Raw genomic sequence first — 26,612 nt, 5'->3', positions numbered from 1 at the left:
GATAAAACTAATCTGAACCGCGTTAGCCCTGGCGTTCATCAAATTATAGAGCAATAAAACCCTTCTCCCTTAATAGAATGGGGACTAGTCTAGAACAGTAGTAGATACTAGTCGTTTATTATGAGCACTGAACCTGTGGTAGCTTGCGACAAGAATGCGCCTAATAGCAGCTTATCCTTTCTGTTAGCAAGACTGCATATTACTCTCTACAGAAGAACGTACATGTAGTGCACTAAGCTGCTCATCATTTCTTTCAATCTAATGAACTCCTCTAAACTTATATACTTCAATATCTGCGAACATAATTATGTAAACTATTTCTGAAGTTTCACGTGCTCAGACTTGCATATGGTGGTGAAGTACGTGGCACTAAGGTTAATATGAGCTGTCAGGGCTGCACGTGGTCCTGATTCGATTTACATGGGCGTTTGCATTTCTCCCCCACTGAAATGATGCCGCTGTGGCCTGTGATGGAAACCGCACCGCAAAGTTTATGTAAAACTATAAAGCGTTCGCCTTTCGTTCTACCTACTCGTGCATCATACGCTATTAGGGAGATTGTTGCTCACCTCTAGTAAAGTGAATAGCACACTGAATTGTCAAGATTTTTGTATGCAGAAACGGCCCAGAGACAGCCCCCCAACTGTTGAATAGGGGCGTTTTTTAAAATAGCTAAAAACATCGTACGCTTAACTTTTGACCATTTAACCAAAACACTAGCCCAACATCTTGCTATATTAAGCCACAAGCTTCAAACTACGTGCTCAGTACTATATGGTACCAGAGCAGCGGTTCATGGCACGTTCATGCCACTGCGTAATTACGCATGGGCATAAAATTTGATCCGGGCAGTTTAAGTTAGCGCCATTCTTGCGCCGGCGTTAAACATTACACGCTTTGTACTGACTGAAAATCACGTAGTCCTTATAGCATATACATAAGACAGTTTCTCAAGAACACCACATTAAGGTTTATTGAACGATTACTTGTATGGTATTCCCTTGAACGTGCTGCAGTAAGTTGCCAGAAATACCTTTCTTCTTGAGAATATCGTGTCAAGAATACTTGAGGGCTTAACAACCGCGTTCAGCCGTATGACAGTTAAAATGTCATTCGATTTCAGCGTGCCAGGTGCAAATTTATAGTACGAAAGTAGGGCTGACCATACAAGCTTTGTTTAAGAAGCTAGTTCGCAATAATTAAGCATACGACATTCCTCGGAAAACAGTAATGGTAAAATTTTCTACAGATATGTACAAATATAGTATACTTTGCAGAGACTTGGCTTCAACACCAGCATCACGCACTGCCATTCACGAAGCCTGCAAGGTAAAATGCCAACAGGAAGACGGCTTGTCGTGAGTGCCCTTCAAATAATCATATTGCTCGTATATCTTGTATCGGTGCTGCTTAGGGTAAATTTGCACGGAATAAGCACCTTATGTCCACCACTGAAGCTTTCCTTGCAAAACACTAACGCTGTTACTGAATGTTCTGCTAAAGCTACTACTGGCACAGCCACGGTAATCAACGAAAGCACATGTTATGAGACATGATATGTAGATATACGAGTGCTGACGGTGCCTGAAATCAGCGTAAAGGTTTATACTTGCTATATAAGTCAGGCCCGCATGGTTTTGTTAATTGGTGTCGTCAAAAGTGGTTTCAAAAAAAAAAAAACATTGCTGGAGTTACCAGGTATGGCAAGAGTCGACGCATACAGGCATGCATTAGCTACATAAGCACCCTCCCGTTCCTTTTTTTCGTATTAAGGCATCTGTTTCGAGAGGGACTGACGTCTTTCTGCACTTTCATTAGTCATGGGAGCTTGAACGAAATTTTAGGCTACGTTACCATTGGTAAGCTTGTTTGAAACAATGTAATTCCCATATCTCGTATGTGGGCTATTTTGGAAGGGGTCGTAGCGGGCGTTAGGTATCCTTAAATACACCTATACGAAGCAGATCTGAAGAATAACTGATAAGTGCACGTCGATATTCATATTTAGAGTTTTTTGTTAATTTACGGCTATGTTTTACACGTGGTGATCTGATTGTATGCCTCAACAGCAGTACGCCTGTGTAATCTCATGAACATACTCATTAAGAAAATAATTATGGAATCAAGACTGTAAAGATGGCGCCAAGCCGCTAGCAAAAGGTGCAGACACGTGGGTACAAGGGCCTCAAGCGACTCACGGGCCACGTGTTTGAGACCCTTGATTAGAGAGTCTCGAACATGGCACTAAATCCTGCAATGCATTTCTGGAAAGTGTAGATGCTTTGAACGTAATCTCCATCCTCATCCGCAATTGTAGAGAGTATATACTAAAGATGCACACTGGATTGGAAATTAATCCCGGTGCTCACTCAAATCAGGTCATTGGTGATTGCTGCAGCGCTGTGATTGTCCGAACCTTCCATGTTGGCAAAAATGAAAGGAGACGTTGTTGGGATTCGAGATCAGTTCATTACTTTCCAGTAGTGGCAGGCACCTTCGAAAGAAGTGGTTAGTGGAACATTGAGCGTAAACGTGACTTCCCTGCAACTCGTGTGCAGGACGCGAGAAATCCCATATGGTCGTCTTGCTGCTCATTGCCATCGGCACCTCGCTTATTTTGGACACGGAGAAGGGCCTCTGGTAAGTAGGACCAAGGTGTCTGTAAAGGCGCGTTTACACTAGAGTGATACGACACTGAAATGACCCCGACGAATACACAAGGCAGACGCAAACCATCGGCCAACGAGTCGCCCGCTGACGAAGTCGCGAGACCACATGGTCTCACTAGGCCGACGACGACGTCTGAAAAGACAGCATTTAAGCGTAGTGTAATATTATGGCAGACTGAAAACACCAGCAAGCACATCCACAGACCTGTCCTCATTGTGTTTGCTGGATATCTGCGACTGAACAAAAATTTTCCGCATGTCTTTGTTTCAAACGACCACGAAGCGGGCAATCTTGGGGGAGTTAACAATGCCCTCTCCTAGGCTTCCCCAGCGTCTGAATAGGCAGCTTCAGCACACAACAGAAGTATTTTCACTGCTTCCCTATTGTGTCTAACCATCCCGTCTCTCATCACCGTGGATCATGGCGCGGGAGCTGCGCCACGTAGCCGGAGAGGGACAAAGACAGAGCCGGGAGCATAGCTGAAAATCAGGTGCAGGTGTCCAAGTTTAGTCGGTGTCGCTGCGTGTGCCTCCAATGTGACTACAGAATGGGCCAACAAAAGACTGTGAGCACGGCAAGGCACGGGCGGAGTCTTCGAAAGACCGCTTGTGGACTGTTTGTGTCCTTACAGTGTATGTAGGGCGACGGCCAGACAAGACACTCCCAAAGACAGCTCGCAGACCAAAAGCGCCTTAACTGATAATTTCCTCCAACATTTATGCCATTATGAGGCAGTGATGTGTAGGCAGCACACTATTGCCTACTTTGCTCGCGCACTGTAAGACTGCTGTGTTCTGTTGCTTTTCCTCCAATATCGTCCACCGCGGTGAATGACCGGGTGCTCTGCTGCTGACTCGAGGGTGCAGCTTCTATCCTGGCGGCGGCGGTCGTATTTCTGTGCAGGCGAAATGGTTGAGGACCGCGTGCTACGTGATTTCAATGCACTTTAAAATACGCCAGACGGTCGAAATTTTCGGAGTCTTCTACTTCGGCATCACTCATAACCATATAATGGTTTCAGGTCAGAAACGTTTCACCTATCCTTCGGGTAGGTCAACGTAGTGCCAAGCGACGACGTCATTAGATAAGGTCGTCATGTTACAGCATGGCTTATGACGTGATGATGAAGTCACCTACCATGCTTGTATGGTATGTGTTGTCATGACGTCGTGTGTGACGTCATGACATCATGAGATAAGGTCGTCGTGTCACGGCATGGCTTATGTTTTGATGATGACTTCACATACAATGCTTGGAACATAACGCAGCTTCGTCTTTGACGGCTTAATTTTTTAAGACAAAGGCGTACTGCTATCGCCTGCATTCACGTCAGACTACTTGGACCGTTTGCTTTGACAACCACGATGCAGATGGCAAATTTTCGCGTTTATTGCGGTATTTGAGGATCCTGCATACAAAGTGTAAGGTGCATACGCTGTAATGTACTTGGTTTTAGCAAACCAACCACGTCTTACGCTCCCAACAGCCTGTCTGCGCTTTTTAAAGACGATAGTCTTTCTTGAGGACCTTCGACACAAAAATTTTGGTCCGTCCGTTCGTCCGTCCGTCCGTCCGTCTGCCTGCCTGCCTGCCTGCCTGTCTGTCTTACCCCAAACGGCTGACCCCATGCGCAGCGCCCACCAATGCTGCTCAAGATTCAGCGTTCATACTTGTGCGGTTGTCAATTAAAAAGCAACTATCGCACATATATGAAGCATAGGCTTGTGCGAATATTCGAATGCTTCGAATATTCGAACGAATAGGTGAGTATTCGAATTCGCTTCGATTTCAGTTTAAATTATCCAATATTTTCTAAGTATTCGCAATGAACAAATTAATGTACAATAGTCTGCCTGTAAAGGTGGTTTCACTGCATTGTGCTAGTGTGACACCGTGAAAGTATTTTTTCAAGAGAAATTCGCTTTGCCGCGAAGCCTCCCCTCAGATTTATAGGGGCCCTGCAACACTTGCTGAGGATGGTCAAAAAACGTTGCCGATCGGTAGTAGAGGCTACCGAGAACACGCGAGGCAAGTATTATTGCGCAGCACGCGGCCTGAAATAATTCACAATAAATTTTCAAAGCTGAAAATTTCTCTCTTCCCTCAGCAAATGACACTACAGGCTCAAAAATCACTTGTCACAGCCAAGAAAGAAAATACGGCTCTGGTCACAGTTACTGGCTGATTTGAGAATGGCGCGCTCGTCGTTATCGGACCGCCGCGTGAGGCCACCGCTTGTCCACAAGTAAGTGCACGGTTGCACTGAAAGGCCTCGTATTCGAAGAAAAAAGAGAGAGAAAAGATGCTCAAGGTCGCTAGGTGATCATGACGTTTTTTTTCTATTCTCGTGCCATCCTTCCCTACTTAGCTTCCAGATCTTTTGACGGGTCAAAAATGGAGAATGCAATTGCAGCATGCGACAAATTTTTGGAACTCCGCTCGTACTGGACCAATTCTAGAAACTTTGCGGCGGTGAATTTGTGAGGCGACAAGCATGTTTACTGGCTCCATGGATACTTGAAAAAGTGTTGCAGGGCCCCTTTAAAGGAACATGTTACCCTCAAATCAATCCATTTTATTAAGCTTGTCATTGATGGTTTATATGAATTAAGTAAAATAAATTTTAAAACGTTATGTATCTTACAGGTTATCACTCGGATCCTACCGAAACTAATAATCAAGGTTGTTTCGACTTCCTTTCAACGAAAAAAAAGGCATTTGCATAGAGCCCCTATTTCAATTCAAAAGAAATATCGTGCAGGTTAGTTCGGCTATGATAAATATTCTCTTTTTTATATGTCATACATACTATTTGAATTCGATTCTAAATTATTCGACCAAAATCACTATTCACTTCGAATTCACTTCGACCCTTGAAATTCACTATTCGCACAAGCGTACTGAAGCACCATAACAACACGTATATATTTTGTATGTGCCTCTTTTACTAGAAAAGGCATACATAAGTTATTCTAAGAACCATACCGTTTATCACGCGGCGCTGCCCATGCAACGCTTGCCGGAAATGGGAAGCGTCTCCAACGCTTTGCTAAGACGACACGGTGGTGGCACCTACCCGTCACCTTGCGTTCTACACCTTATCACCTCTGAGACGGACGTGCGTGCGCGTCTCAGAGTCACGCATTTTGTTTTCGAAGATAACTGCAAGATAGCGCTCATGTCTCACAGGTGACGTGACTTGGTGCGCTCGTTCGCCTCCGCTGCATGCTCGAGGCAGTCTAACGCAGCGCCTCCAAAATACCATTCACCGATCTTCTTGCGCAGAGCATCAAATCAACGTTTTGTTCAATCTCTCCAGACGCAAGACTATCGTCTTTCGATGACATTTGCAGATTAACATGCAGATATGGGGCCATTTTTTTGTCATACAGGCCGATTAAGTATACAAGGCTGCTGCATCACTTACAGGATGGGTTTTTCTCGGTAATTTTCAGTGGCGCCTACCCATGGACCTCGTCAGATTTTTCAGGTAGTTCAGAAGAATTGAGCGTTGGGCGAGTTGGTATTTTATTGTGGATGGCATTTTGCACAAAAAATAGACAAAAAGGAAGAGAGCACAGGCAGGCGCATCTGTGCCCTTTTTTTCTTGTCCGTTTTTTGTGCGTTAGTTTTCTCGTTCTGTCTGTGCTTTCTAAGTCGTTATTGTGTGCCGTTTTGTATCACTACTCCCAACATGTTGCGCTGTTTGATAAAAGTGTGAGTGACGATGCTTCGACAGCGAAGTACTAGCGATAGCTCCATGGTGTTTCCTATATGCGATCTTGGTTGCTTGAGTCGACAAGCTTAAGGATAACAGTTATTCCTCAATTGAGTGTAGCCGGATTGAATCCCGGCCGTATTTTCGATGCAGGTGAAAATACTAGAGGCCCGTGTACAGCGCCCCTCATATTCCTTGCGCAGTTTTAGAGCATTGGACGCCGATAATTAATAATCGTCTCTTTGAGCGAGTATGGCCTGTGAGTAAGACCTTAAGACTACTATTCGCTTGAGACCCGGATGGTGTCACAGCTAATGCCAGGCATCTATAGAAGGTAGCACTATCATTTACGTGATGGATTTAATATTTTCATAGTGCTTTCGTTATGGCTAAGTTAATAGGCGGTCACCTGATGGTTTCTACAAGTTTTTTTTTACTACATGGCTTGGACCATGGCATCGAAAGCGCACAGCTGTACATGTCGATCCTCTTAAAGGTGACGCTAGGTCGTGTAGACAAATCTTGAAGTAATACGTGCAGAAGAGTCAGGATGACCATGAATTGACAAGGCCATTATAAGCGCGCATCATCATATGTCTTTGTGTCTGCGATCAAAAACCGCGCTGCAGAAATATGCTTTCGGGTATAAACTACATGAAAGTGTCATTGTGCAACCTGTTTCCGTGTACAAAGCACGCTCAAACAAGAGGTTGTCCAGCATTAACATCAATATAATATGTATTTCATTGTCGATTAAGAATCGTAATAAACCAGGAACAAACAAACGCTTTCCTGACAGTATCGCTTCTCTTTTGGCAGATATCTCGTCACAGCGAGGTGTAACCATTCATAACATCGCTAATAGTCGGTTGCGACCAACGGATGATTGTAAACTCCGCTCACAGCAACTGCTACCGTACCCGCATACACACTCTGTGCAGTCGTTTTTTGTTCTCATTCCCGTGACACCCAGCATCATTCGCGTATTCGAGGTAGACGATTTTCCCACTAGCGTCAGAGGTCTCCCCTGAAAATTTCAACTTTTGCACAACTACAGCCAAGATGCCGACACCACTGCTCAGCCAAACGTAATATTTGAGATAAGCATGACAAAATGAATGATTACTACGCTTACTATTCGCATTAGCAGCCAAAACCTATTTAAATTGGGAACGAAAAGATTCTAGCATCACTTTCTTGCAGACATGAATGGCCTAAAAGGTGTCGTATCGCTGACAAGCACGAAAGACAGGGACAAACCGCAACGAGCACTTGTGTCTCCCTAAGGCCTTCTTTGACGGTGTCTGTTAGTACTATGACACCTTTTGATACTTTTAATAAACTAGCCCGAAAAGCTGCGGTGAATGGCTGATGCACCTATGCTCTGGGTGCGCATCTTGTGTTTAATTCTTCGTTTAAGCCACACTAGTGAAGTACCCTTTACTGGGACCCCGAGCGCGACTCCAACAACTCAAGCGTTCTTCTATCCAATCAGGGTTGACTGGACGACAGTGTCCTCGCTGTGTGCCGTGGTGGCCGCCAGCTTGCCACAAAGGGCCACGCCCACAGATCACGTGTTCACCTGGCCACAGGTACTGCGCCACATGCCTTGGGAGCTGATCATGGTGCGACTTGGAGGAAGTGCCCTGCAAGTCATTGCCGAAGTATGTTGCTCAAGATGACTTACATTGGTTGAAAATGGACCTATCCTCAAACGTCCGAACATCTTCAAGTCTTATGAACGAAACAGTATTTTGAACTTCTTCTTAATCAAGATAGTGTCCAGCACGACCTAGCAGCGATTTGTCATGGCTGATAATGTTTCTTGATAGTTGCAATACGTTGCGTCAAATATATTTCCATGCACAGTAACTATTTTACAACTTGACAAAAAGTAATACTCAAAGATTTAACATTTGACCATCCATAGTATGCATGTGTTTCTGTGCTTTTCTGTTGTTCATGCCCTCAATTTTTTATAGTAAGCTATTCTACACCACATGTGTATTCCTGTCTATAAACGTCATAAGTTCACAAGGTTCTCCGATAGGCTAACCCATAAAAACGAGATGGAGCTTCGGCATTTAGCTCTGAATACTGTAATAAATTAACAAAACATAAACTGCTGACTTTGAGTGGTCAGAGCTTTCCCTTTGCTCCAGCATTCACTGTAGTTGCAGCGGGCTCCTCTTTTGTATTACGAAACTACGTTCCATGACGGGCAACTCTGTACAGCCAATGTAGTTCCGATGAAAATATATTTTGCAAGCAATTTCCTTTAATGCACGTAAGCTACGCGAGTCGCAATGCTTTCACGTTAGCGAGACACTGAAAAGCCGCAAGAAAAATAGAACAATAAACGAGATTAGATAGGCGAAGTTCGTGATTGTGCTGCGCTCATTTATTGATTTGACAATACAATTAGTAAAGAATCAGAAAAGATGAAAAGTGTAGACGTGCATGGTGCAAAAAGTAGGCATGATTGTACCAAGTACGTTTGCTTGTGCTTCGTTTATTTACGTCAGGTCTTCCGTTTTTCTCGTCAGTAACACTAAGCCGAACGCAAACATGGACTACGACTACACTTGCCTACGCAGTTTGTCATTCCTGCATGGACTTTACTATCGCCACTTCTTTTTCTTTCTAACTGCCTGTAACCTTCACATTCCAGGTGGAGTGATTCCTAAACGCAGAAAACTTCTTTTTTGAAGGAATACTTCAAACGGGGTCTCTAAATTAGTGAAATTAGGTGAACTGTGACAGTAAGCAATATACGGATCACATGGTGCATTCACGCACGCACACACAGACACATTCAATGAAGCCTTTCTCCCAACCCATAATGTAAATGATTCCGTATATCTTAGAGGCTGCATTCAGATGATTTAAATATTTATAGGAAACAGTTAGTACCCATCAATGTTTATGTTTCAGGCATCTTCTGGCGTTCTTATCCTAAATTTTGGCCATAGACGCATGTATTCTTGAATGTTCAAGCTGACCACTTGCGTTGAAAATGCACACAAAAAGTAGCTTTTCTGGCAAATAATTGGCTGGGTGATTTGGTTGAGCATTCGGACGTCTGTGATGGCAAAGTTCTACTTAATGTTCGGGTACATCAATCTCGATGCCACAATTTTTATACTACAGCAATAAAGAACTATGCACTATAACTTTCTTGGCATTATTGTTTCTTGAATTCATAAGCTTATGACTACAGGCATATCTCCACGAAGATTTGCTTCGACGCCTTTCTAGCAGAGATTGACGCTTTTCAGGCTTCAGTGGCGCCCTCGTGGTTGCTGGAGACGGTACTGCTGGAAAATATGGACACGAGGACGCACTCCGCGTGGTGCCTTGTCGCACTGATGGCTGCGACGGCGCTGGTCTGTGAAGTGGACAGCGTCGCAGCCGGACCCCGTCTCGTCTACAAGCTGATACATCTAGTGAGCGGCAGATACCATAGATTTTCCTATGTTACCCAGAAGGAGCTCTGGCGATGCGGTCGTTCAGCCTTCATGGGAATGATGAGTATACCACACTAATTCGCCTGGTCTTCGTGCTTGCGGCTTCGAACACACTTGTGACATTGTTTATTGTTTTGTTTTGGCGTTCGTTTCGAATAAAAGTATGGATCGCTGTGAACTTTTCGTCCAGATTTGAATTGAACGAGCGAAGTAAAAAAGTTAATGGCTTGTTTTTTCTGTGTTAGACCTAATATTAACGAGATATAACAGACAAATATGCCAAGGAAAGTATACAGGGAGGGGGTAGTAATTGTTATGTTGATGTGAAGAAAGAAAAGTGGAAGAAAATGGATAAAAGGTTGGATCCCTGCCATGAGCATGGACCAAACCTGTGGCCTTCGAATAACAAATCCGATGCTATTGCAGCTGAGCTACCATGTTGGCTATCACCCCGTCCCATTTATGGGGTATATATGTGCAATGAACGTGGGAGCTAGATTTGAATTGGCTAGCCTAAAATGTTTAGGGGTGAAGTGAAGCTACTGAATGTTGCGTACGCAGTGTGTCATTCCTGTATTCCACTGTCGCCGCTTTTTCTTTCTTTATAACTGCCTTTAACCTTCAGATTCTAGGTGGATGTTTAAACGCAGAAAACTTCCTTAATTTAATGAATAGTTAAAATGGAGTATCTTATTTGGTGGAACTAGGTGAGCGGTGACAGTAAGCAACATACAAATCACGCGGTGAATTCATGCACGCACACACAGACGCATTCAATGAAGCGTTTCTCCCAACCCGATATGTAAATGTTTGCTAAACCGCGTCTTGCAACAAAGTGAATGCAGGCCATATCAAGCCAAACGAAGCGAGAAGTATGAACCTTAGACAAATTCGTTCACTACACCCATCATTCCCATACCGGTTGAAGCGCCATGCATTGCCGATTCCCATGGATAGTATAGTGGCAGAATATCCGTTAGTTTACTCATAAGAAACTTGACGGCAGAGAAAATGTCGTTTACAAACTAAGGATAAATTAAAGCTTAGTACATCCCTACTCCTACTAGACAGAATCAGCATAGACTTGCCAACCAATCAAATCGGCTTATTTTCGTGACGTAAAGAACGTCTTGCTTGATTCAAACAGCCTCATGTTGCCGTACCTAACTTTAAGTAGATAACTGAAATCCAATCAACCTAAAAGAAATTTGATAGGGCGCTAAAGTTAGTGGACATTTCACATGAAACTTTAAGTTCGGACATAACGTCCTGACAAGTTTCATCAGATAATCTGACATCACTCCTTAGACTATATAATGGACTGGATAGGTGGACCTTTAGTTTTTGTATGCATGGTATTTTCACGTGGTCATGACGTTGACGAATGCAGCAGTCGAAGTGTTGAAGACAGAAATAATACGCGCAGTGCATTGATAGCGGTGAACAGACGGCCGGAAATTGATAATTTCTTCCACAGTAAGACGCGTTGGCATTCATACATACGTCCTCGAACAATCACACCTTATCGCTGATCACCGTGTTAGATTCAGAATAAACACGATTGCTCACGTCCTGCGCTATTCTAAAGGAATGATTTTAAACAATCACAAAGCTGCTGAAAGTAGCGGCATGGTGAGCTGCGCGCCACGAACAGTCTTCGCGGGGGAGATATGAATACATCAATATAATACGCGTGGCAACGCCCCCGATCTGGAAAAGTATTACTCCGTTGCTTAAAACAATATTGTCTGGAATTTAACGTCGAAAACCTGAAACATATGATTACGAGAAGCGCCTTAGTAGAGGGCTCCGGAAATTTCTACCATCTGGTGTTCTTTAACGTGTGCTGTGTAAGAGTCACAAAGGCACTGAGTAGTAGGACAGTAGGAGTCACTTTATTACCGCTCCCGTTGGGCTACTATAACTTATGTTGTAACAACAAAGTAAACAGTGCTGCTGCAGATCTGTGTGAAAAAGCTTTACCATCAAAGAAAAAAAGAAGGTTGGGGGAGGGGGGTTGTGTGTCGCCTGTGGAATTTTCTCTTGGGAAACTTGCATCGTTTCTCAATGGAGGCAAAATTGCTTGAAGCCAGTGTGCATAGGTTTAGGTGCACATTAATGAACCACTGGTGGTTGAAAATTCTGGAGTCCCCCACCATAGCCTCTCTAATGATCATATGGTGATGTTGGGACGTTAAGCCTGAATGATTAATAATAAAACCTACACCGTGTATATTAAGACTGTTCTGGAGTCACTGATAGGAGCGGAGCGGGGCAGGTGGGGCAGGACAGACTGATACTGGCACGCATGGACGTGCGCAGAAGGGGGTGGAGAGTGGCGGATGAAATAATAAAGCTCTCTTGTGTCTTTTTATCCAACTCAACACAGTCGGAACGATTCAAGCTGCACCCGTTATACTTCGCGTTGCCCGTGGTGATGCAGTCTCGCTGCGTCATGCTGGTGCCCTACACGAGCACGCCGCTCGTGTTCCTACATCTGTACGCCCCGATTCGAAGCGCAGAACTGGTGAGTACATGTGATCTCTAGCTTGCGCTTGAGATAACATTTCTATCTAGCACGACTACATTTAAGGCAGCGATGATTTCCAGAGAGTAATTCATAAATTGGCCATCCTTAGTACAACCGCACAATACTTATCATAACTTTCCGTAACCTCGCAAAACTGAGGAAATTTAGCATGAACTCGAAATATTTAGAAAATATTAGCGATCCCCTACAACACCTAGCCTAACCACGCAATATTCACCAAAACCTAGTATAACCTCGGAAAACTTAGCAGAAGCTTAGCGAAACCTCGAAGGTGAGGACAAGGTTTAGGTGTGAATCAGTTCTACTGTGTGTCCAGCCTTGCGCCGCTATAGCGCAAGTTGCTCCCGGTTATTTTGCTGAAAGTGCATGAACAAATATCCATAGAAAGAACACATGATAGGAATAGATAGAGTTTTTGGAAGAGAAAAAGCAAATGGAGCGTACAGTTGTTCTTTTTTGTGTATAAATAAAATCTGGTTATATGGTGGTACTGGTTATCGAAATGCCGAAATGGAAATCGAAGGATTCATCATACTGATTGGTTTAATTTGTGTTTCTTGTACACCATTACATAGTGGCTAAGACGGATGATCAGAAGGGCGCAGCACTGCATAAAATATGATTTCTACGTGTTCTTCTGGCAGTGAAATTCTTGGCTGGCAAAAGGAGATCTTGGTAATGGGTATTCCAAAAATACAGACTCGCGTATCTGTAAAACATGTCCTGAAAATGGCAAATCTGTTTCGTCTAAATGGCAGTCTCTAACAGTATATTAACCTAACAGTGCAAATGTTCTTTCCTGTCAAGCGCAAAGTATGCTCGTATTTTCCATCACAGAGGGGCGCAACTTCTATAGTCGTTGGTCAAAGTTGTCTTATCAAGTCATGCTCCTAGCGCTGGGTAGTTCACATAGATGTGTATCATTGCACAAATTGCTGAGTGACATGACTAATTGGAAATTATACGTGTTCCTAATTTTCTGCCAACAGTGCTTCGCGATTAGTAGCATATTAGATGGGAAGTATCTTATGGTCGAGTTGAATCCAGCGTGCGGCGTGACCACCCTGACTGCACACGCGCGTCCCCCCCCCCTCTTCATTTTTTACAATCCCTCCACTCTCCCCTCGCAACGCCGACGCGAGCAGCGTCTGCTAGCCTACGCTTCGTCCCCTCTCTCTCCTCGGGGTACCCTTTCCGCGGCGTTTATGCTCTATTGTGGTTGCGCGTCCCCTCCCACGCTCATACGCTCCACCCTCTCTCGCATCGCAACGCTGACGCAGGCAAAGTCTGGTAGCTATTTTTTTACGGTTCGCTCTGCACAACCGTTGTCTGGTCACTCATACATACAGGCACTGGATCTGAACCTCCAAGGCAGTGCTGGTGGGAGATGTCTCGTGTGCGTTGTTGAACAATAAAAATTCTCAGCATCAACGTTAACTAAAAGAGGACAGCGGGCCTTCATGTCCAATCGGAACCTTCTGTCTCTCATTGCCCGATGTCTTCACTCGGCCGTGGAACGGAACGGACGTATTTTTCCACCGCTCCTCCCAGTCCTTTGACGCTTCTATGGGTTTTTGTCCACCGCGCTCTCGTTGACCAGACCTACTTTCGACTTTCACATAAGGACTTTCACAGCCAAATATGTTTAAAGTGTTTCGAAACGTGAAAGTGCTCTTCTCAACAACTTTCTGGTCACCAGGCATGGCCGATGCAGCGGCGTCTCCGTGACACCGCACCGACGCCGCTGCAACTTTCGGCGCTTGGCCGCGTTCGCGCGAACGCCGAGCGCGTTGCAGTGACATTCGGTGTGTGCCTGAGCTACACTGCTTAGGCACGACTTCTCCTGTTTCTACCATTGAATCAGCAGCAATGGATGCTGCAGACATCAACGAATATCTAATGGATCCGGACGATGGTTCTTGGTTCACTGCTACCCGCCGACGCAAGCCAAAGACCGCAACGAATTCCGCACGCGAGCCCTTGCCTGCCAAAAATCAAGTGACCCCGCGGCCACCACCCCTACCTGTACATGACTTAAAGGTGATCTTCCGACCACGAGGAGGCCTTCGCCTCAGTGAATGGGCACATCACGCTTTGGCACGCGCCATCTGCATGACTGCTGGGTTGCCAGGAGAAACAGTCAACAAGCTCCTTTTTCGCATCCAATCGGAACGCAATATAGCGATCGCAAGCACACCAGACGAAACTATTGTTACAAAGTTGCAAGCCGTCACTGCACTAAATCTAGGATCGCAGAGATATAAAATTCAAGCTGATGTAGCCGCTCCTGGCAATTCTTGTAAGGGAGTCATCATCGTCCCCGAGAAGAATACTTCACCCCACCGAACTCCTCGACAACATCTACGCACCCGACGCCGAAGTCTTGCACGCCCGAATGATGGGATCCGCAAACACGGCGTTGATAACTTTTGCAGGCCTTCAAAATCCATGGTATGTTTACTACTACCACGCGGAATACCGGGGCTACATTCACTGACCTCGCAAACAAGTTTGCACAATCTGCCTTGCACTTGGACATCGGGCAGACGTGTGTCCAACCCCGACAAAACGCCAATGCCAAGCATGTGGAGTTGAGACACCAGCGCCGGAGCATGACTGTACAACTCAATGCTTCTACTGCAAGGGTGACCACCCAGCTACGCACCCCAAATGTCCTGCGAGATAACTGAAACCTCCAAACAAGCATTACGTCAAGAAAGCACTGGACGCGAACGCGTTAGCGCCACCACCTACATCACCACCCAAGGGACACTGGCCCAGGTCCAGAACGAGGCGCAGCCAATCCAAGAGCAGAGAGAAGTCTCAGGACAGGGCCTTGGAATCCTTAAACAACGAGCCAGGAACCGCATCCAAAACCAGCACCACCGCCCTGGGACTGATCCCCCAAAAGAACAGAGTCGCGAGTGCGGAGAGACGAGAATCGCCACCAGCCAAGAAGCCAGCGCCCGCTGGACAGACGCCTCCGGCTAAGGTGAGTTGGGCAGTGGGGCCTCCCAGCCTGAAACATTCTTTACCTAATTCCTCCCATCCGCCCTCATCACATAACCACCCCAACGTACCTCTCACATCTAACGCACATAACTGCACTCAGCAAGAGCTGCGAGATGCCCTCACAAACTGAGAGACTCGCTTAAGGCTGAAGTAACCAGGATGATCACCCAGGCAATTAATGATTTCCGTGTAGAACTTAGGGATATGTTAAAGGCCCATACCCAAGCACTTGTAACAGAGCTAAAGCAGCACATACAAGAAAGCTTCGCGTCATTCAGTACAAGGCCCCAATACTCATTGCCACTAGCTACAAACCCCAAAAGTACACTGCCACTTTCGTGCACCCTCTGGATATCGTGTCTCTGCAGGAGACGCATTGCACACCTACCCTCTCGGGCTTCCATACATACACAGATCAACAAACACTATCACTTGCGGCAATACTCGTATCCAAACACTTGGCAACTATAGAACACACACTGACGTCATCCATTCCACATGTGTTTGTTGAAATTATTCCTCAGAAACGCAGTCAGCAGAGCTTGTTTACACTAAACTTCTACAGCTCCCCTAAATCTAGGAGGGACGACTTCGGGTACCTTGTAGCGGAAACGTGCAAGCTAGGAGAACAAGTTGTAGTGGTTGGTGATTTTAATGCCCCACACACGTCATGGGGATTCCTATCGGCCACCCGTGAGGTACCAAATTAGAACGCCTCATCTGCAATCACAGATTTACACTGCTCATAGATCCTCAAGAGCCAACCAGAATCGGAACCGGCGCAACCAGAGATACGTGTCCTGACCTAACGTTTGTATGGGGACTAAGCAATTATAACTGGTCAAATCTACATGAAACGTTAGGTAGCGATCATTGCATAATTTCTACTACACTGCACATCTCCAACCCCCATGCTCCAGAGTGGAAGGTCCGTCTCACTAATTGGGATACATTTAGAAAACAACGTTCTCAGACTGACAACAACGGGAGACCTTTAAATGAATGGCTACATTGTCTGCAAGCTGACCTTGATAAAGCGACCAAGAGGATAAGCACTACAACCGCAATTCCAGGTGTTGACCGGCACCTTCTACACCTGTGGGAAGCACGCAGAAGCCTTATAAAACGCTGCCGTAGGCAGAGACGCAATCGCAAGCTTAAGCTTCGCATTGCTCAACTCACGTTGCAAGCCGAACAATACGCCACAGAGCTCACGAGGAACAATTGGCACAACTTTTGTAAGTCACCTAATGGAACACTAAGCACTGCACGCACGTGGGCCATACTAGGAGCCCTTGTTGACCCGAAAAGTACCAGGTCCTACACGAGCAGTACCATCCAAACACTTCTTCACAAGCAGGATGGGGACGACAACACCATCTTGCAGATGCTTCAAGAAAAGTACATCGCTGCAGGCCCTCAGCCAAAATATAAAAACTACCCATATACAGAGTCAACACCACTGGATGCTGATATCACTGGGTACGAAGTTCGAGCTGCCCTTCTGAATATCAAGCGCAACACAGCGCCAGGGAAAGACAACATCCAATACTCTCTCATACGAAACTTCAACGACGATCTAGAGCAGCTCACGTATTTTTAAAACACTCACTGGAAATCCGGAACGTTACCCCAGGAATGGAGACATGCCGAAATAACACTAATTCCTAAGTCCGCCAAACCCCTAGAGCTTGGAAACATGCGACCAATCTCGTTGACGTCTTGCCTCGGTAAATTAATAGAGCATGTCGTCCTCCAAAGACTGCAACCATATCTTGAAGACCAGGGATTTTTTGCGGACACACTGTTTGGGTACCGGGCCCATCTTTCCACGCAAGACGTACTTCTCCAAATAAAAGAGGAAGTAATGGACAGGCTCCGTTATACGCAAACTAGAGCTCTGCTTGCCTTGGACATCCGCGGTGTGTTTGACAACGTCTCGCATGACCTAATACTGGAGAATCTCGCGTCAACACGCTGCGGACGACGAGTTTACGACTATGTGAAAGCATTCCTAACAAACAGGACGGCCACCATAGGATTAGGCTCTCTTCGCAGTGGCATCATTAAGCTCGTGGGTAAAGGCACGCCACAAGGATCGGTGTTATCCCCGACACTCTTCAACATCGCCATGGCTAAGTTACCGCCTCTACTCGCCACCATTCCAAGTCTGCGACATGCTTTATACGCCGACGACGTCACTATATAGGTCACCAAAGGCTCAGACGAACAAATACAAGATGCCCTCAAAGAAGCAGTAAATACAGTTCAAGCATACGCACGAGCAGGTGGTCTAACGTGCTCTGCAAATACGTCAGAACTTCTATTCATTCGTCGTCCCCAGCGAAAGCCCGACAACAGCCCGCAAATCACAGTCACCTTACAGGACCATGTAATTCCCTGCGTACAGAAACTCCGCGTCCTTGGCCTTCATATACAAGCTGATCTCAAGGCAACGCACACGATGAAAATATTAGAACAGCAAGTTTCTCAAATCACGCATATGATCCGCCGCATCACCAGCATGGACATCAGGAACAAGACATTCTACGTATAGTTAATGCCTGCATTGTAAGTCGCATCACCTACCACGTGCCTTATGAAACTCTAACGCTTGCACAAGAGAGAAGACTGGACATTCTCCTCCGTAGAGCTGTCAAGGTGGCGCTTGGACTACCTACGTACGCATCCACCAACCGTCTACTAACCATGGGTGTACACAACAACCTGAGGGAGCTAACCGAGGCACAACGTAATAGTCAGCTACGAAGACTCCGCAGCACCCAAGTGGGAGAGCGACTACTCGTCAGGCTAGGGTACCCTCCGAATAAATGTGAATACAGCGCACCAGGGAAACAGCTACCCACTGACTTCTGAGCAAGAATTACAGTCGCGCCACTTCCACGCAATATGCACGCTGAACGCAACGCTCAGCGCCGGCGGGCAAGGGTGAAAAACCTCATGCACCTCATTAATCAGTCTCCTCCAAACACTCTTTTATACTGCGACGCCGCTAGACACCACTCCCACAGTTTTACAGTTGGAGCAGTGGTGAACAATGATCACGACGTAGTAGCCTCAATCAGCGTACCTACAAAGAACATATCTGCAGGCGAAGAGTGTGCCGTCGCACTGGCGATTTCCCACGCTGCCATAAACCTTCCTCACGCAGATGTTATTCTAATCTTTACAGACTCAATGGATACCTGCCGTGTCTTCACACGGGGTATTGTCTCACAGCACACACACACCGAATTTTGAATACCACATTCCACACGCCACACAAGTTCAGACTTGTCTGCACCCCTGGGCACGCCTCTCTCCCCGGTCATGACTGTGCTCATGCAGCTGCCCGAGCACTCACTAACCGGGATCCAGAGGAAGAGCTGTCCAACCCAGATGAGGAGGACACAAACACGAAAGTTCTAGGATATGGAGACACTCTCGATTACTATAGACGAGAACGAATTCGGTACCCTCCACCAAACCACACGCTCACACGAGAAGATGCAACTGCGGTGCGTAAACTGCAGGCGAACACGTTTCCGAACCTCTATTTCCTCCACATCCTCCATCCCACTTCTTACCCTGACAAATGCCCTGGCTGTGGAGCGGTACCGACGTTATTTCACGTAACGCTAGAATGTCAGCGTCCGCCAGCCAGGCGCTCTGCCAACTCCTCTCCTATTCCTACCCTACTAGACTGGGAGGCCATGCTGCGTGATGAAAGCCCGAGTGGCCAGCGGGCGCTGGTTCAGCGGGCGCGGGACGCAGCAGCGGCTGTTGGAGCTCTGGACTGAGAGCCCCACCCGACATTTTTCCATGCTTGAAATAAAAAGTTTCTCTCTCTGTCTGTCTCTCTCTCATTGCCTATTAGCAGTAATTGGCATGTACGAGAAGGGAATACCGGCCCATCGCTGCTTGCTTTTCGCCTCCCCAGACTTCTCTCCTGTGCAACGCCGCGAGGAGCGCGAGCGTTACTGGCGCCGCGTAGCATACGCGTAAGCTCACGCAGCTTCGCATCTACATGTGATTTCCTTTAACGATAGCTGACGTAATTATTTTATTTACGTGGATGTGAGGATGTGAGCATGTTAGCATAGCTCGCTGTGCTGTAGGCGCTGTACTCTCAACGCTTTTTTTTTTGGCAACGACTGCTCGTCCTTCGTCCTTCACTAATGACAGATCCCGCATTACGACTGATTCCTTCCTGCTCGCAGGCGAAGATACTTTAAAAATAGGAATCGGGTAGGAGGACTTAGTTGACAGCATTATTTTCCCATGCCTCCATGGTTCATAAGGTTTTGTCTCATTTCTAGCAATCACGTTCTATCAGCAGCCACGCGTGAGCTAAGAAAGTACATTGAAACAGCCAAGTGAATGCTCAAGTTGAGTGAGACATGATCATGTGATTCATGTTTAGCAAACTTATCACACTTAGTCGCACCTCATGGGCCTCATGTTCAGAAATCTCACCACACCTATTCAAACCTCATGGACTTCATGTTAGGCAGACTTTTCCTACCTATTTGTTATGGGACATCTGTAAGTGGCCACGACCACCCTCAGTTTAGCCTTATTACCATGATAACTGTTTTCAGTGACTGTGCGAAAGCACGTCTATATTGAACGGCTTCCTTCAATAGTGGTTTTGTGAACACGTGCTCTTGGAATCGTAACAATAGCGACGCAATTAGAGATTTATCTTCCTCAAATCAATTCGTCTCTGATCACCGCCTTACGTCTTTACTTCGCAGTACTGGCTGGGACTGCTGCTCAAGGCCATCTTGTGCGTGAATTTGGTGATAGCGGCCAGTACCGTGCTGCTCGTCTAGTATCCAGTTGCATAACACCACCTCTCTTACCTGTGCGGCACGGACAGCCTTGTTGTTATTATTTAGCAGGTTGCACTGACAAATACTTACTGGTGTTTTTCAATGGGTACACTTTCTCTCCTTTTAGATCTACACCACCGGACAGAGCATGTATGTGCTTCTTGACGAGAAATACTTCAAAGCGAATGCGTTAGTAACATGTTATTCATTTTCATGTTTACACCATGTTGGAGTTTTCTTTATTTACGGATTCCTGTTGATTAAAGTTAGGCGAGACCCACTGCACCGTGGCGCGATAGCGTTTCCGGAATACATCGCAAGAGAAAACACAATTTTTGTAAATGCTCCGAACATACTCTCTATATGACATGCATGACACAATAAATTTATGCATCGATGGTGAGGCGTTTGTGTTTATATATAGGTAGCTTAAAACAGGGATGATACGATCACGGCTTGTGCGAAATTCGGAGTAACAAAAGTCCTTCTGCGGTGAAGGTCAAGGTCCATTAACCTGCAGTCTAAAGGAGTATGGTTCTTGCGATCCGAATTTAGCCCCATGACGTTTCACACGAACGCACGCTAGCGGACAAAAACGAACAGGTGCTGCCGCCAATGTCGTGGACTACACAATGGCACACAGTTGCGGGAAGCCAAGAGTGGTGTGCGCATAAACCTTAGCGGCCTTAAATGTGCCTTTTTTGTATTCTCGTTTGTATTGCAGATGGCGCTGCCGTCACGTTATTTCCTTTTTGTCAACGCGTCGAAGCGTGCTGCAGTGCTCGCGGCAGCGCCATTTGTGTTCACACGTGCTTGTCATGTCGATGCAAGCTATCTTCTCACAATCGGACGTCGGAAAAAAGACGGACGGCCGAAATAGGAAGCAGAAGTTATCGGCAAAGGCGCCAGGCATCACAACGTCAACGCGGACGATCGTTGGGGACATGCACACCTGCCGATTCTCCTGTTTTCTTGGGAGACTCCCGATGTTCAAGCAAATGTTCCAGTTTTGTTGTCACAGCCGGGTGTCTCCCGAAAAACAGCCCCAACACCCCCATGATGAAAAGCAAAGTCGTTCTGAAGCCTTGCGGCCTTCATCTATCGCGTGCAAAGGAAAGCGCGTCTTGAATTGTTTTTCCAGTAGTACTTTTGTGTCGTACGAAAGAGCGTACACAGGTTAGGAAGGAGCTACTAGTAGCCTCGGATCCTAGCCCATCAAGTTGTTGAACTACCCTCGCGCGCAGGCACCGTGTATTTGGCGCTTCCAGTATGATCCCTCACGTCTAAAACTTTTACTGGCAGCGATTCGGAGCTGTCCATGAGGTTGCTAATGACCTTGAGAAACAATAAATGAAAAATAAAAATTTTCACTAGCTTTCTTTTGTCGCATACTAATTTTGCACATTTTCTTGTGACATGGTGAGATTCTATAGCGAGTCTTTACCTAGGTAAGTATGCTGTACTTTGGAAACTAAATACGCATTTGTTGTGGTGGCTGTTTTGTAATTATATTGCGTACAAGTATTTTGAACGGCGCGACCGCAAAGCTGACTTGGTCACATGTGACGCCCAAAAACTAGATAGCAACAAAAATAATGCAATGTTTTTATACAGAAGGGTAGATGAGCCAACGAGATTTTAAAAAGTAAACTGAGTCTTTTTGAGAAAAGTATCATATTGAGAGCTTAGGAATTTTCGGTAAACCTCAAGTTTCGCCATTTATGTGGTGTAAAACGAAAACTCCATCACACCGTGAGAATTGCTTAAAAAAAGCGCAAGCATCAAGTTATTACGTGCCAAGTTTCACTAAGTTGTTTGGAGGAATATTTATTTGGAATGCAGACATTTTGTGCGCTCTGCATTGCTTTTTTTTTCTATAAAGCATTTTAATGCATAAAAAAAGTAACTCAGAAGATACCATTTTATTTGTTGTTTTTGACTAAGAAGCGCACAGTTTTTTTTTACTTCGGTGCGCCTAAAGTTGAAAAATCTCGAAAGTGGTTGAAAAACGTATCTCGCCACCAAAATTTTAATTTGTTTTAGATGAGCGCATTTTTTTCCCACAAAAGTGGCTCTCAAGCCATCGTTCCGGCTGCATTGCCTAAGCTCGCAGTTAGTTTCAAATTTCATCACACTCGGGAACGGTTATCAGGACCTCGGTATTCAGCCTCATCCGGACACACCTTTGAGTCAGTTTGGGTGACCGGTATTAACATAACGTTGTATTCCTTGCGCTATATCTCGTTCAAAATTGACCTGTACATGAGGTGTGGGAAGGACCGCTTATAGCTGCTCCTTTCTGCCGTCTATTATTGTAGCGAACTCGGCCTTAATCGAATGCCGTGGAGCGCCAGCAAGTGATTGGACCCACGAAGGCTACTCGGGGCGAGAGAAAAGGATTTAGAGCTAACTGCTTCGCAAAATAGCTTCGCGCCGCTTCAAGATAGTGGTTTTGTGGTTCGCAATGAATCGATTCAAAACATTCATGCAACGTTATGTTTTTCAATCAGCACACAGCGTCTTACTACGAAAAAATCGCACCATGCCCACGGAGTGAATGATGAGTGGAAAAGGCTGCGGAGGTAGATCGGTAAACCGCGAATCCTCCGTAAGTCTTACCCGGTTAATCGTCATGTAAATACATGAAAAACATTTTGTGCGCGTTTCACCGCCGCTTTGCGGGCTCTCCGCTCAGATTTTTCTTGCCGGTGCTTCCATGAAACTTCAGCTCCACGGGCCCTCACCTGTAAATCTTGACGGCGAGCATGCGCTGCAACCGATTTCCGAGCACTCCACTGTGCCGCCTTGTCTTCGTATCTACTACTTAAGTGGCGCTGTGTGTATATGTCCTTGGGATTAATATTATATAGCAGGATGGCGTCAGTGGTTTTCACAGAATATCTGCGGAGTGAATAATAATGAGTGGGGCGAAGGGTGCGGCCGTCAATCTGTGTGTCCGACGGTCCATCCGTCCATGCTACCATCTATCCGCTCACGCTTCCATCCATCTGTAGGTGCGTGCTTCTGTCCATGCCTCCGGGTGTTCATCCATCTGTCTTTCCATGCATGCTTCCAGCCGTCCATCTGTGTGTCCATCCACCCGTGCGTGCGTGCGTCCGTGCTTCCGTCTGTCCATCCGTTCACCCGTGCTTCTGTCGGTCCATGCTTCCGTTCACCCATGCGTCTGTCAGTGAGTCCGTCCATCCATGTGTCCGTTCGGGCGCACGGACAGATGGACAAAGGGACAGAGACACGAGCGCATGGACGTACGCATGGACGAGCGCACGGACAGAAGCTCGGATGAACTGACGAATGCATGGACGGACGGATGGACGGAAGCAAGAACGAAATAATAGACAAAAGCACGGACGATTGGACAGACGAACGCATGGGCGGACGGGCAGAAACATGGACGCACGAACGGACGGATGGACGCTTTTCCCCACTCATCATCATTCACTCCGTGGATGTGCTGTGATCTTTTTCTTGTTAAGAACGCACACGAGAAATCTCCCACCGGCCCCAGCAAGGGATGATTCACCTAAATAAAGGGGGGGGGGCATGGAAAGGACCCGCACGCACTGCACTCAGGAGGGTCGCGACTGACCGGTCTGACCTAAAGTCTGATCTCATTTCCTCGACGCCTTTGTTGGCAGTACGCTATCTAGTGAGCGTTGTTGGAATCACCGCATGGGATGATGTGAGCAGCGACAGGAGAAACATACATTGGCAACACTGGTGTACACGCCCGACAGTACCGCCGGACAAGGTGCGAGTATAAGAAGCTTGCCGAGCAGACTCCTGAAATTGTGACAAGTTTTATGATTGGCTTCCATCGGGATAGTCGATTCCTTCGCGTAACGTGGGCGTCTACAACAAATGATGCAAAAAGTCATAACTTTATGACGTCATCATGGCGTTACAGCTCTGCGCAATTTGTAATGTCATTTTGGCGTCATCGAGAGGCTGCTACGGCGTCATCGTGGCGTACCGTAACACAATGGGATACTGCGAGAAGGGATCGAATCCCGGCTGCGGCGGCTGCGTTTCCGATGGAGGTGGAAATGTTGTAGGCCCGTGTGCTCAGATTTGGGTGCACGTTAAACAACCCCAGTTGGTCGAAATTTGCGGAGCCCTCTACTACAGCGTCTCTCATAATCATATGGTGGTTTTGGGACGTTAAACCCCACAAATCAATCAATACTGCGAGAAGCTGTCATACCGCGACACAGTTGATTAGTAAAAGATTGGCAGATATAGGAGGCAATGCTGCATAACCACGTCAAGTGTTGAGAGTTGCTCCAATCCTGGAGGGGCCTTCAAGACCTCGTTAAATACGGAAAGCTGTTGGTACAATAGAATTTAATTAATGCAATTGAGTCAAAAGAAAAGGAAAAGAAGGTGGTTATTGACTTCGATTTGCTTAGGCGAATGCAAAAGGTACTGTGTGACTACAATCTATCATCATCATTATCATCCTCATCATTATTAGCCTGACTCTGCTCACTGCAGGGCAAATGCATCTCTCATGTTTCACAAATTAACCCGGTCTTGTGTTTTCTCCTGCCACGTTATCCCTTTGACAAGTCTGCCCTAAAGTCTGATGGAATGAAATGAAAAACTTTATTTGAATGAAAAAACTTTATTTGAATGAAAAAACTTTGTTTACCTAAAGTCTGATCTCATTTCCCGACGCCTTAGTTGGCGTTGGAATCTCATGGGCCTACTTAACTTTCAGTCTTCCCTCCGTATGTTTGCCTTATTTGGAAATTCAGTCCGTTACCCTTAATTTGGTAAGCCTCCAGGTATCTGCTTCGTAGGTAAGTACCAGCAAGATACCGCTGTATATACCTTTCTATTGGGGGTTCCAATAATTGTTGCGACTCTTAAAACATCTTTGCGCTTTGTGCACATTCTACCTAGCCCTCGTAAGCGCATCTAAACTTTTCTTTTTCTACATTTACACCATTACTTCAAGAACCCCTTTTTTAATCATACTTGCAATGTGGTAAACTGATTATGAATGTATAAATAACCTTTCTTCCTTTCTTCTAGTTATTAGTTTCTTTAGTAGTCGTTAATGATGACGATACTGATGTACTACGTCACCGGCTTACACTCATGCAGTGGAAGTGACCAAGAAATTGTCAAATTTTAGAAAATGAATATATGAATTGTATGACTTTTGAGAAATTACATAAATATGGCTAATGAAAATTATAGAATAATTGACAACAAGAACTTCTCAATTTAGAATGATAACCATTATGAGTCAAGTGAATATTTTTAGATGATGAAGCTGGCATCCCTGTGATAGCCGTCGAACGAGGATGAAGTGTCCTTGTCACCTTCATGATGACATTTTTTTGCCATTAACAGTTGATCATGGACGAACTTTTAAAATAAATTTTGTTGAATAATCTTTCAATAATCGGCTGCATTAGGAAAGGAACACTTTAATTTACAAGTCATTTCATGTGAAATAATTAACGCCTAAGTAATTTCGGATATTGCTTTTTTTAGACTTCATAGGAAATACATCAAACGTACTTTTGATGATTTTTGCATCTACACAGTGACTACACAGTCCAAATATTGACTTCCTCTTATTTTGTACACATTTGCTTATCCGCTTTTTCTGATGATCTTGCTGATGAATCCACAACCGCAACAGTCCAAATACTGACATTGTCACCCTTTATTTAGATCACACTTCTTCCTTGTCTTTCTTTTTAGGGGCGAAGCTCCTTAAAGCGGTACCCGTTCGTCCCTCGTTGTAGTAGTAGTAGTAGTAGTCGTAGTGTGTAACCACTTTTAGATTTTGACCTCAAAAGAGGTACCGGTGGGAGATTTCTTCTGTGCGTTGTTGAACAATAAAAAAAAATCGCAGCGTGCACGTTAACTGAAAGCCGAATTCTTCGGTCTCTCATTACCCCTTAGCAGCCATTGGCATGTACATTGAGCACTATCTGACAAGAGAGGGTTGCTACGTTATACTCGCTGGGTGTAACCTCCTTGGTTTTTGAAAAGTTTAGCTAGCGTTGGGTCACAGTGCCATGAATACAGTGAACTAGTATATACCATGAACTCGAGGTGGTTAAAGGTGGGAAGTAGACACGAAGCGCAAGCCGTCAGAAAACGTGCGTGTACCTCCTTCGTTCAGTCCTTGGAATGTCCGCTGGACATTCCAAGGACTGACGGTGCTTCTATATGAGGAATATATGATGAAAGATGCGAGATGGTAGTACTTGGAGTGTTGAATAGGTGGACGAACGGCCACACAGACAGCCATCCATACGTCCGTGCATAGACGGACGGATGGATGGCTGCACGGACGGATGGACGCATGGGACGTGCGG

The 26,612-nt window shown here is 45.7% G+C and overlaps 1 protein-coding gene across 2 annotated transcripts; it reads left to right on the top strand.

The window, feature by feature from the left end:
• The first annotated feature begins 1,231 nt into the window (after positions 1-1,231).
• LOC142803267 (solute carrier family 13 member 2-like) lies at positions 1,232-20,506 on the top strand. Of its 2 annotated transcripts, XM_075888394.1 has the most exons (5): positions 1,232-1,358; positions 7,884-8,052; positions 9,667-9,834; positions 12,245-12,382; positions 20,176-20,506. In XM_075888394.1, exons 1-5 carry the CDS (start codon positions 1,252-1,254, stop codon positions 20,251-20,253), a joined length of 660 nt encoding a protein of 219 aa, XP_075744509.1. In that variant the 5' UTR covers positions 1,232-1,251; the 3' UTR covers positions 20,254-20,506. The 2 variants fall into 2 exon arrangements, with proteins under 2 accessions (XP_075744509.1, XP_075744508.1); XM_075888393.1 differs by lacking the exon at positions 1,232-1,358 and having other exon boundaries at positions 7,761-8,052.
• The last annotated feature ends 6,106 nt before the right edge of the window (positions 20,507-26,612 follow it).

The sequence above is a fragment of the Rhipicephalus microplus genome, chromosome 3 (genome assembly GCF_043290135.1).
Source record: "Rhipicephalus microplus isolate Deutch F79 chromosome 3, USDA_Rmic, whole genome shotgun sequence".
NCBI lineage: Eukaryota > Metazoa > Arthropoda > Arachnida > Ixodida > Ixodidae > Rhipicephalus > Rhipicephalus microplus.
Note: the sequence above shows the minus strand (reverse complement) of the source record. Positions and strands in the feature narration are given on the sequence as shown.